The sequence below is a fragment of the Bufo bufo genome, chromosome 9 (assembly GCF_905171765.1).
Source record: "Bufo bufo chromosome 9, aBufBuf1.1, whole genome shotgun sequence".
Classification (NCBI taxonomy): domain Eukaryota; kingdom Metazoa; phylum Chordata; class Amphibia; order Anura; family Bufonidae; genus Bufo; species Bufo bufo.
In genome coordinates, this window is record NC_053397.1 from 106,388,468 (window position 1) to 106,401,658 (window position 13,191).

General features: G+C 45.0%; 1 protein-coding gene across 3 annotated transcripts in view; it reads left to right on the forward strand.

The window, feature by feature from the left end:
- The window catches only part of HMCN1 (hemicentin 1), a 723,834-nt gene that overhangs the window by 186,035 nt on the left and 524,608 nt on the right, over nucleotides 1-13,191 (forward strand). For all 3 annotated transcript variants that reach the window (XR_005774384.1, XM_040408842.1, XM_040408843.1), the window contains one exon: nucleotides 10,600-10,878. Coding sequence is in view for 2 of the 3 variants with exons in the window: in XM_040408842.1 (XP_040264776.1) it covers nucleotides 10,600-10,878 (279 nt within the window). In the remaining variant the exon portion in view is untranslated. The remainder of the gene's footprint in view (nucleotides 1-10,599; nucleotides 10,879-13,191) is intronic.

The window sequence follows — 13,191 nt, forward strand, 5'->3', positions numbered from 1 at the left end:
ATTTCAAAGTTTCAGTTTCTCTACTTCTGTAATACATACAGTTGCAAGAAAAATTATGTGAACCCTTTGAAATGATATGGATTTCTGCACAAATTCGTCATAAAATGTGATCTGATCTTCATCTAAGTCACAATAGACAATCACAGTCTGCTTAAACTAATAACACACAAAGAATTAAATGTTACCATGTTTTTATTGAACACACCATGTAAACATTCACAGTGCAGGTGGAAAAAGTATGTGAACCCCTAGACTAATGACATCTCCAAGAGCTAATTGGAGTGAGGTGTCAGCGAACTGGAGTCCAATCAATGAGATGAGATTGGAGGTGTTGGTTACAGCTGCCCTGCCCTATAAAAAACACACACCAGTTCTGGGTTTGCTTTTCACAAGAAGCATTGCCTGATGTGAATGATGCCTCGCACAAAAGAGCTCTCAGAAGACCTACGATTGAGAATTGTTGACTTGCATAAGGCTGGAAAGGGTTATAAAAGTATCTCCAAAAACCTTGCTGTTCATCAGTCCACGGTAAGACAAATTGTCTATAAATGGAGAAAGTTCCGCACTGCTGCTACTCTCCCTAGGAGTGGCCATCCTGTAAAGATGACTGCAAGAGCACAGCACAGACTGCTCAATGAGGTGAAGAAGAATCCTAGGGTGTCAGCTAAAGACTTACAAAAGTCTCTGGCATATGCTAACATCCCTGTTAGCGAATCTACGATATGTAAAACACTAAACAAGAATGGATTTCATGGGAGGATACCACAGAGGAAGCCGCTGCTGTCCAAAAAAAACATTGCTGCACGTTTACATTTTGCACAAGAGCACATGGATGTCCCACAGCAGTACTGGCAAAATATTCTGCGGACAGATGAAACCAAAGTTGAGTTGCTTGGAAGAAACACACAACACTATGTGTGGAGAAAAAGAGGCACAGCACACCAACATAAAAACCTCATCCCAAATGAGAAGTATGGTGGTGGGGGCATCATGGTTTGGGGCTGCTTTGCTGAGTCAGGGCCTGGACGGATTGCTATCATGGAAGGAAAAATTCATTCCCAACAGTGGCGTACCGCCCATAGAGGCAGACCACGCCATTGCTATGGGGCCCGCGGCACTGGGGGTCCCGGAGCGCAGAGAAGGCCCCGCCCACACTATTTGGCCCCGCCCACTCATGGCAGCCTATAGCGATATGCGGCTGCTCTGCTTTTATGAGCCAACTATTCTTCCGCAATCGCCCCCCCCCCCCGCGCCAAAGTTTGACCAGATCCTGACCTCCTCCTGACCTGCTGATCCTGACTGCTGTCTGCCGTGGAATCAGACAGGATCAAATCAGCCTGCAACCAGCCTGGCCAATCAGCACAAGGCAATTCAACAGAGGCAGCTGCTGATTGGCCAGTGGCAGTGTGCGCAAGGGAGGCGGGAGAATTGGTTCGCCGTCGGCAGTGTGCCTGAGAGGAGACGAAGAAGGAAGAAGCACCCTGTCCCTGGCTGGTCTGAAGAACCGTTCATCCGTCCTGACTCCTGCCTGAAGGCTGCCGTGTCACTGCCTGGCTCTGGCTGCCTGAGACGAGGGAGAGCAGACTGACAGTCAGCACTCAGCACAGCAGAGACCAGGTATGATCGAGTCGATGTCTTGATAATGTCAGATGCTCAGATTTTACCTGACAGGCCAGGCAGCAAGAGAGAGGAGGGGTGGGGAGGGAGGGGGACAGCCAGGACAGGGTGGGACATGCTTCAATCCCACTCCAGTGAGTCCTGTTGTCCTCTATGAGCCCCAAAATGCCCATGGGGGAGAAGTAGGAAGAAAGCACACTGTCCTGATATTTTTGGGGGGCTCATAGAGGACAGTGTGCTTTCCTCCTACACCTACCTACTCCTTTCTAACAACTCCCCCCCCCCCCCCCCGGGCATTTTGGAGGGCATTAGGGTTGGATGGATATTAACCCCTCTAACTCCTTGCTGCTAGTGCTGAATGTGCACACTCAGCATCAGCAGCAAAGAGTTAAAGGGGTTTAAAAGAGTTAAGGAGTTTAAAGAGTTACGTTTTAAGGAGTTAAAGGGGTAAAAATACATGTACATTTTATACGTTACTGGTAATAATAAAATACATTTTTTATCCCTAACAGTTTCAGTAGGTCATGTATAAATTTATTTCATGGGGGTGTGGCATGGGAGGAGCCAGGTCAGGTAGTGGGAGGAGCCATGGTGGGTAGTGGGCGGAGTTAAGGGGCCCAATTCAGATTTTTGCTATGGGGCCCAGTGATTTCTATGTACGCCCCTGATTCCCAAGTTTATCAAGACATTTTGCAGGAGAACTTCAGGCCATCTGTCTACCAGCTGAAGCTCAACAGAAGATGGGTGTTGCAACAGGACAACGACCCAAAGCATAGAAGTAAATCAACAACAGAATGGCTTAAAAAGAAGAAAATACGCCTTCTGGAGTGGCCCAGTCAGAGTCCTGACCTCAACCCGATTGAGATACTGTGGCATGAGCTCAAGAAAGCGATTCACACCAGACATCCCAAGAATATTGCTGAACTGAAACAGTTTTATAAAGAGGAATGGAATGGTCAAGAATTACTCCTGACCGTTGTGCACGTCTGATCTGCAACTACAGGAAACGTTTGGTTGAAGTTATTGCTGCCAAAAGGAGGTTCAACCAGTTATTAAATCCAAGGGTTCACATACTTTTTCCACCTGCACTGTGAATGTTTACATGGTGTGTTCAATAAAAACATGGTAACATTTAATTCTTTGTGTGTTATTAGTTTAAGCAGACTGTGATGGTCTATTGTTGTGACTTAGATGAAGACCAGATCATCATTCCAAAGGGTTCACATACTTTTTCTTGCAACTGTAGTAATACCCCCAAAAATTGTGATGACTTTACATTCCCCATATGTCTACTTCATGTTTGTATCATTTTGGGAATGCCATTTTTTTTTTTGGGGATGTTACATAGCTTAGAAGTTTAGAAGCAAATTTTGAAATTTTTCTGAAATTTTCCAAATCCCACTTTTTATGGACCATTCCAGGTCTGAAGTCACTTTGTGAGGCTTACGTAATAGAAATGACCCCATTTTAGAAACTACACCCCTCAAGGTATTCAAAACTGATTTTACAAACTTTGTTAACCCTTTAGGTCTTCCACAAGACTTCATGGCAAATGGACATAAAATTTTTGGAAAATTTTCCAATATAATCAATTTTTTCCAGGAACAAAGCAAGGGTTAACTGCCAAACAAAACTCAATATGGGTTTCCCTGATTCTGTAGTTTGCTGAAACACCCCATATGTGGTCCTAAACTACTGTTTGGCCAAACGGGAGGACATAGAAGGAGGGGAACGCCATATGGTTTTTGCAAGGCAGATTTAGCAGGACTGGTTTTGTTTATACCATGTCCCATTTCAAGCCCCCCGTTGCACCCCTAGAATAGAAATTCCAAAAAAATTACTCCATCTAATAAAGTACACCCCTCAAGGTATTCAAAACTGGGTTTAAAAACTTTGTTAACCCTTTAGGTGTTCCACAAGAGTTAATGACAGATGGAGAAACAATTTTGGAATTTCTATTTTTTGGAAAATTTTCCATTTTAACCCTTACTTTATTACTGGAAAAAATGGGTTAACATCCAAAAAAACTCAATATGGGTTGCCCTGATTCTGTAGTTTGCAGAAACACCCCATATGTGGTCGTAAACTACTATTTGGCTAAACGGCAGGACATAGAAGAAGGGGAACGCCATATGGTTTTTGAAAGGCAGATTTTGCTGTACAGGTTTATTTACACCATGTACCCTTTCAAGCCCCCTGCTGCACCCCTAGAGTAGAAAGTCCATAAAAGTGACCCCATCTAGGAAACTACGGGATAAGGTGGTTGTTGTTTTGGGACTATTTTAGGGTAAATATGATTTTTGGTTGCTCTATATTACACTTTTTTGAGGCAAGGTAACAAAAAATTTTAATTCTAAAATTGTTTCTACATTCGCTATTAAAGAGGACCTTTCACCGATTCTTACCCTATGAACTAACTATACAGCCATGGAGAGCGGCGCCCGGGGATCTCACTGCACTTACTATTATCCCCGGGCGCCGCTCCGTTCTCCCGCTATGCCCTCCGGTATCTCCGCTCACTAAGTTATAGTAGGCGGAGATACCAGTCCCTAAGTTATGGTAGGCGGAGTCTGCCCTAGCGCTGGCCAATCGCAGCGCAGAGCTCACAGCCTGGGAGGTTATTTTCTCCCAGGCTGTGAGCTCTGCAATGCGATTGGCCAGAGCTAGGGCAGACTCCGCCTACCATAACTTAGGGAACGGAGATACCGGAGGACATAGCAGGAGAACGGAGCGGCGCCCGGGGATAATAGTAAGTGCAGTGAGATCCCCGGGCGCCGCTCCACATGTATGTATACTTAGTTCATAGGGTAAGAATCGGTGAAAGGTCCTCTTTAAGTTTTGTGGAACACCTAAAGGGTTAACAAAGTTTGTAAAGTAACTTTTGAAGACCTTGAGGGGTGTAGTTTGTTAGATGGGGTCACTTTTTTGGAGTTTCTAGTCTAGGCTACATCAGGGGGGCTTCTAATGGGACATGGTGTAAATAAACCAGTCCATCAAAATCTCCTTTCCAGAAACCATATGGCGTTCCCTTCGTTCTATGCCCTGCCGTGTGGCTATATAGCCATTTACGACCACATATGGGGTGCTTCTGCAAACTACAGAATCAGGGCAATAAATATTTAGTTTTTTGGGCTGTTAACCCTTGCTTTATTACCGAAAAAAAAGGATTCAAATGGAAATTTTGCCAAAAAAATTGGTGTTTTGGCACCGTTTTTATTTTACATTTTTAACGCTGTTCATCATCCGAGGGGTTTGGTCAAATGTTACTTTTATAGGGCAGATTCTTTCAGAGGCGGCAATACCTAATATGTCTACATTTTAAAATGTATTTAGATTCTACACTATATTATCATTTTAGGAACAAAAAAATATATTTTAGTATCTCCATAGCCTGGGAGCTACAGTTTTTTTTTTTTTTGTTGGGCGACTACCTAATGTAGGGGCTAATTTTTTATAGGATGAGATGGCGGTTTAATTGGCACTAATTGGGGGTGCATATGACATTTTGATCGCTCGCTATTACACTTTTTGTGATGTTAAGTGACAAAAAATAGCTTTTTTTAAAAAAAAAGTTTTTTATTTATTTAACGCTGTTCATCCGGGGGGGTTGGGTTAAATGTTATTTTTATAGAGAATATTTTTATGGATGTGGCGATGCCCAATATGTATGGCTCTCAGACTTTGGAGACACTAAGCAGGCATCCTCAAACTGCTGCCCTCCAGATGTTGTAAAACTACAATTCCCACCATGCCCTGCTGATAGCTGTAGGTTGTCTGGGCATGCTGGGAGTTATAGTTTTACAACATCTGGAGGGCCGCAGTTTGAGGATGCCTGCACTAAAACTAATATTATTTGGAAAAAAAAATTGTTTCCGTGTCTCCAAAGTCTGAGAGCCATAGTTTTTTATGTTCTCTAAGGGACTGTTGGGGATTATAAAAATGTAGTACTCCATGGAAGTGTGATACTCCCTGAAGCAATCGATAACGCAGAGGCCCGGATGATCGGGGCAAGTGTCACATTGAGTGGTGGTGTCCTTCCGTATCCCCCTCCTGTGACACACTCTGCATCTTTTTTGGGTTCGTCCCTTCTTTCCAGTATGGGGGACCACACCTGGAAAATGTTGGCCAGTGACAATCGGGGCGCCTCCAATTCCGGTCTGAAAAAATCAGGTCCTTGAGGACTGCCTCATAGAATTGGAGGAATGTCCCTGTGCTGCCAGCGCTTCAGGATAGTACAAAAGCGTTGTACAAGGCAACCTGTACCAAGTAGACCGCAACTTTTTTGTACCATGCCCGGGTTTTGCGCATTGCATTATATGGCTTGAGGACTTGATCAGAGAGATCAACTCCTCCCATATACCGATTGTAGTCGACAATACAATCGGGCTTGAGGACCGCTGCCGCGGTACCTCGCACAGGGACCGTGTATTGTGGACAGTATAAGGACATCCCTCTTGTCCTTATACCTGACCAGCAACAGGTTTCCACTGGTAAGGGCACGGGTCTCACCCCTGGGGATAGGTACCTGGAGGGGGTGGGCAGGGAGGCCGCGCTGATTTTTCCGCACGGTCCCACAAGCGGACTTGGATCTGGCGGCAAGGGACCTGAACAAGGGAATGCTAGTATAAAAGTTATCCACGTACAAGTGGTAACCCTTATCTAGTAGTGGGTGCATAAGGCCCCACACGAGTTTCCCGCTAACACCCAGAGTGGGGGGACATTCTAGGGGTTTAATACGGGAATCTTGCCCCTCGTACACACAAAATTTGTAATTGTACCCTGAGGTACTCTCACAAATTTTGTACATTTTCACGCCATACCTCGCCCGCTTAGTGGGAATGTATTGGCGGAAACTGAGTCTCCCCTTGAAAGCAATGAGAGACTAATCAACCGCGACCTCCCTTCCAGGTACGTAGGCCTGCGCAAATTTGGCCCCGAAGTGATTGATGACCGGCCGTATCTTATACAGACGGTCATAGGCAGGATCACCTCGGGGGGGGGGGACATGCTGCATTATCTGAATAATGCAGGCATTTCCTGATGGCCTCAAACCGGGGGCGTGTCATGGCCATACTGTACAGTGGTATTCCTGTATTGCCAACATATTTGGTGGGCTGGGAAACCAGTACGAGCCCCTGGGCGGCTCGTACTGGTGTGGGCCACAGGGTCCCTAGCATGTGGGGCCCCTGGCTCCGCTTGGCGGCGTCTCCGCCGCCTTGGGGGCTCATCGTCATCAGATGATGATGAGGATGATGCGGATGGGCGGGCCATCGGTATGTGTGTGTGCGTGTGTATGTGCGTGCAAGTAAAACTTTATGGTATGTGCGTGTGTGTGGGGGCACGGGTGTTCACGTACTAAACAGCTAAAGTAAAAAAAAAAGTGTTCGAAAAAAAAATAAAGTTAAAAATTGCTGATCAGCGGTACAATGCGCTAACAGTGGCCGGACGCTAAGAGTGTCAGCCACAGTCAGCGCACTCCTGGGTGGGTCTAGGGTCTCAAAGCTAACTAACTCTCCCTTCTATCCCTGCCTAATCGTGCCTTTCCCTCACTGACCCTAACCTACCTGGATGGTGATGGGTGCCGACGGGGGGATCACAGGAGCTGGTGCAGGAGCAGCAGCAGGAAGAGGAGTGGAGAGAGGAGCGCCGGGAGTTTGAATCTCCCACCTTTCTCCGCATGAAGGGCAGCACCGCCGCCCCAAAATGCTCGGACTGCGGTTTGCTGCGATCGCGATACGGGGGGGTCACATGACCCCCCCCTTCCCCGGTGTTGTGACAGGATGCCCGCTGAATGATTTCAGCGAACATCCTGTTCCTATTAACCCCCGCCGCAAGCTAGTTTTAACGTTATGACATACCGGTACGTCATGGGTCCTTAAGGACTCGGCAAACATGCCGTACCGATACGTCATAAGTCCTTAAGGGGTTAGGTTACCATACACTAGGTGACTATAAAATGCATTATTAGATTGCAACTTATATTCTGTAACGCATATCTATGCATTACAGAATACAGGATTCTGTATATTCCATTGCTGTGCTGCCACCTGCAAGCCAGCATTGGAATACAGGCTCAGGACTATTACTAGTAATGGCCGCCTTCCATTATTTCAGCCAGGGCTCCCGATTTTAGCGTTACCATATGCCGCTGTTACATTTGACCACGGCATCTGAGGGGTTAAATAGTTGTCATTGGCATTATTGACAATCACAGCCATTAACCCCGGGCCTCTACTGCTGAAAACAACAGAAACCCAGCGGTTATGGCAACCGCTGTACAAGTCAAGAAGATATATATCTTTATTTTATCATGTGTATTTACACTCTTTACAGAGAACTCCTGGACAATCCCTTTAAATGTCATTATTAATGAAATGTTGTACAACTATCTAATGTATGCTATGCTTCAGTTCCTCACTGTGTTCAAGATATTTGTTTGCATTCAGGGAATAAGGATACATACACAGGCTGGAGGGATGGGACACACCTAGTCCTATAACAAAGCGCACATATGATATTACACAGAAATGTATTAGTAGAACAAATCATACAACAAGCAACATATCACAAAATAAAATAATTAGCAGCAATACATGAAGGTACTATGACAGTATTAGTTCACCCTGGTCATTCAAGGCCGCATTGTCACATCTACAGAGGGTATGCTGTGCCAGTAATTATTATACACATATCACTTAAAATCTTTTAAAGTGCACCTATGTACCCATCTAGCTACAAATAATATTGCACAAGTCCTATAAGTAAGTAGCTACTGTAACCTTACAGAGAAAAATCCCAACAGGAATTAACCTGATAGGTTGGAATACTACCCCGTATACCTTGGTAAGGGTACTTTAACACTTGCGGCAGGACGGATCAGACAGGCTGTTCACCCTGTCGTATCCGTCCTTCCGCTATTTCGCTGTGTCGCCAGACCACCGCTCCGTCCCCATTGACTATAATGGGGACGGGGCGGAGCTCCGGCGCAGTACGGCAGTTTGCGGTGAGAGGCCGCTGGACTAAATAGTCGGACATGCAGGACTTCTAGTCCGGCGGCCTTTCGCCGTGCACTGCTGTGCTGCGCCGGAGCTCCGCCCCCGTCCCTATTATAGTCAATGCGGACGGAGCGGCGTTCCGGCGGCACGGCGAAATAGCGGAAGGACGGATCAGACAAAACAAACATCAATGAATGATAAGTGCAGAAAGTAGCATAAGAGAACAATACAGACCAGAGGCCAGGAGTGAACACTAACCCCGACGCGCGTTTCACCTTGCTTCCTCTTTTTACACATAGTCCCATAGTAAGGCTACATTCACATCTGTTTTTGCTGGATCAGCAAAAACACTAACGTCATAATAATACAACCGACTGCATCTGTTATAAATCAGGTTGTATTATCTCTAAAATAGCCATGATGGATCTGTCTTTTGAGTCAGAGAAAATGGATCCGTCACCATTGACTTACATTGGGAGTCATGACGGATCTGTCTTGCCCTGCATCCCATGACGCACTCAAAAACTCTGCTTGTAGCACTTTTGTGTGCGTCATGGGAACACAATTAAATGGAACGGGATGTATGCAGTACTTTTGTTTCCGTCTAGAAAAAACGGGTTTCAGACGGAAATGGCTCACACAGATGACAACTGATGCAACAGGATCCCAATTTTTTTTACTGGATCCTGTATCAGTTTCTTTTTACAGGATTCAGTTTTTTTTTTCTCTCTTCTTCTGACAGATCAGAAGAATGGAAAGCTAAGGGTACTTTCACACTTGTGGCAGAGGATTCTGCCTGCCGGATCCGTCAAAATGTATGCAAACTGATGGCATTTGTCATGCGGATCAGGATCCTGATCAATCTGACAAATGCATTGAAATGACGGATCCGTCTCTCCGGTGTCATCCGGAAAAACGGATCTGCCATTTATTTATTTGCGCAGATTGCAAAAACTGATCCGTTTTGCTGGAACACTCGGGGCCGGACCCGGAATTAATGCATTTCAATTGTAAAAAATGCTGAATCCGGCAAGTGTTTTGGAGTTTTTGACGGAGATAAAACTGCAGCATGCTGCGGTATTATCTCCGTCCTGAAAAGGCAAAAAGACTGAACTGAAGACATCCTGATCAGTTCTTTTCCGGTATTAAGCCCCTAGGACAGCCCTCAATGTCGGAAAATAATAACGCTAGTGTGAAAGTACCCTAAACGGTAAAGTGAATGCACCTGTATTTATATAGTGATTATGCTTTATTCTGATAATAAAGCATAATCACTATATGAATATGGGTGCATTCACTTTACCGTTTAGGGTACTTTCACACTAGTGTTATTCTTTTCCGACATTGAGTTATGTCCTAGGATCTTCATCTGTTTCTAAGTGACGTATTACATAGAGACTGTTCTCTTGAAATAAAAGTCCAAATAAGGCTACTTTCACACTTGCGTTCAGAGCGGATCCGTCTGGGGTCTGCACAGACGGATCCTCTCCTATAATGCAAACGTTTGGATCCGTTCAGAACGGATCCGTCTGCATTATAGTTCAGAAAAAATTCTAAGTGTGAAAGTTGTTCAGACGGATCCGTCCAGACTTTACATTGAAAGTCAATGGGGGACGGATCAGTTTGAAATTGCACCATATTGTGTCAACTTCAAACGGATCCGTCCCCATTGACTTACATTGTATGTCTGGACAGATCCGTTTGCCTCCGCACGGCCAGGCGGACACCCGAATGCTGCAAGCAGCGTTCAGGTGTCCGCTTGCTGAGTGGAACGGAGGCCGAACGGTGCCAGACTGATGCATTCTGAGCGGATCCGCGTCCACTCAGAATGCATTAAGGCAGTAGGGATGCGTTCGGGGCCGCTTGTGAGACCCTTCAAACGGAGCTCACAAGCGGAGCCCCGACGCTAGTGTGAAAGTAGCCTAAACACTTGCGTACTAGATACAAAATATCTAAATGGCATTTCTTAAATATTTCCTTTTTCTAGTTCCACCCAGCATTAAGGATGGAAACTCCACCACAGAGTTATCATTTATAGTGAATAGTGAAATCATCTTGGAATGTGATGCCAGGGGAATTCCACACCCGACAATGACATGGAATAAAGATGGGGAAACAATTCTTCCCAGTACACGTGTCATCTTTATTAAGAATGGCAAATATCTTCAGATTTCTGAAGCTAAGAGAACAGATTCTGGAAAATTCACTTGCCATGTGGTTAATGTTGCAGGGAGAGCAGAGAAGGTGTATGTACTCAATATTTTTGGTAAGTTATTGTATGTGTGGTAAATAAAGCCATTTTTTATGATGTTCTAAGTTGCAACAGACAGACTTCGTGAGAGAAAAAGCATGAGCTCCAAGATATAATCTAAATGAGAAGTTTACAAAATAGAGTCATCTAAACCGTAATTTGGGGATATTACTGCACATGGCGGTAGTAAAGGTTGAGAACCACTTACCAAAGTCCCCTGAGGGACTCTCCTCTATTGACTTTAAGCCATTGTTCGGCAGGATATATATTTTTATATATGGGACAAAAATGGGCTAGAAATTAGCATTACTCACCTCGCCGATCCCCAACAGCTGCATTTCTGATGCTCGATGCTTACAGGGTCATCAGTGGTCCTGGCTCGATGCACAAAAAATGTCTGGAGATGTCTGCACAGCCAATCACTGGTCTTAGCAGGGTCCTGGCTCAGTCAGTGATTGGCTGAGCCAGCATCACCAGGCACTTCCTGCATGTCAAGCCAAGACCAGAGGAGACCCAGTAAGCATCAAAATGGCAGTGGTGCAGGTCAAACTATCATACTCACAGCTCAGTCCAGTACTGTGACAGGGACCTGAAATCAGTTCCCTGTCACAAGAGAACCTTTGAACTCAAAAATTATATTCAGCTATGTGCTCCTGAATGGGTTGTTTTTAGGGAACCTTATGACATCAATAATGAGGCTACAGAGATGCCCCAAGCAAAGAGGGCTTGGAAGCATGCAGAGAAGGCACAATCTGCATCTCCTCTGCATGTCTGTCTATAAGGCCTCTTTCACACGAGCGTGTCCGGATAAGGTCCGGATGCGTCCCGGTGCATTGCGGCAAACCTGCGCGAGTAGGTACGCAATTGCAGTCAGTTTTGACTGCGATTGCGTTCCGTTGTTCAGTTTTTATCGCGCGGGTGCAATGTGTTTTGCACGCACGTGATAATAAACTGACTGTGGTACCCAGACCCGAACTTCTTCACAGAAGTTCAGGTTTGGGTTCAAGGTTGTGTAGATTGTATTATTTTCCCTTATAACATGGTTATAAGGGAAAATAATAGCATTCTGAATACAGAATGCTAAGTAAAATAGGGCTGAAGGGGTTAAAAAAATAAATAAAATTTAACTCACCTTAATCCACTTGTTCGCACAGCCGGCATCTCTTCTGTCTTCATCTGTAAGGAAAGGGACCTTTGATGATGTCACTACGCTCATCACATGGTCATTCACATGATCCATCACCATGGTGATGGATTATGTGATGAGCGTAGTGACGTCATCAAAGGTCCTTTTCCTTAGGGCTCATGCACACGACAGTGTGGCTTTTTCAGTGTTTTGCGGTCCGTTTTTTACGGATACGTAGTTTCCGTTGTGTTTCCGTTTCCTTTCCGTTTTTCCGTATGTCATATACAGGATACAGTAATTACATAGAAAAAATTGGGCTGGGCAGAACAGTTTCAATAGATGGTTCAGCAAAAACGGAATGGATACGGAAGACATACGGATGCATTTCCGTATGTGTTCCGTTTTTTTTGCGGACCCATTGACTTGAATGGAGCCAAGCACCGTGATTTGCGGACAAGAATAGGACATGTTCTATCTTTTCACGGTACGGAAATACTGAAACGGAATGCACACGGAGACACTTCAGTTTTGAACCATTGAAATGAATGGTTCAGTATATGTACCGCATACTGAACTCAAAAAACGGCCAGTATACTGAACGCAAAATACTGTCGTGTGCATGAGCCCTTACAGAAGAAGACAGAAGAGATGCCGGCTGCGCGAGCAAGTGGATTAAGGTGAGTTAAATTTTATTTTATTTTTTTAATTTTTTTTAACCCCTCCAGCCCTATTGTACTATGCATTCTGTATTCAGAATGCTATTATTTTCCCTTATAATCATGTTATAAGGGAAAATAATAATGATCGGGTCTACATCCCGATCGTCTCCTAGCAACCGTGCGTGAAAATCTCACCGCATCCGCACTTGCTTGTGGATGCTTGCAATTTTCACGCAACCCCATTCATTTCTATGGGCCCTGCGTTGCGTGAAAAACGCACAAAATAGAACATGCTGCGATTTTCACGCAACGCACAAGTGATGCGTGAAAATCACCGCTCATGTGCACAGCCCCATAGAAATGAATGGGTCTGGATTCAGTGCGGGTGCAATGCGTTCAACTCACGCATCGCATCCGCGCGGAATACTCGCCCGTGTGAAAGGGGCCTAAAGGTCACTTGTAATAGCTGCTACCATTAGATCAATCCTATTAGTGATTTGTATGAACTCATAAATAACATGCTCCATGTTAACCAGAGCACCC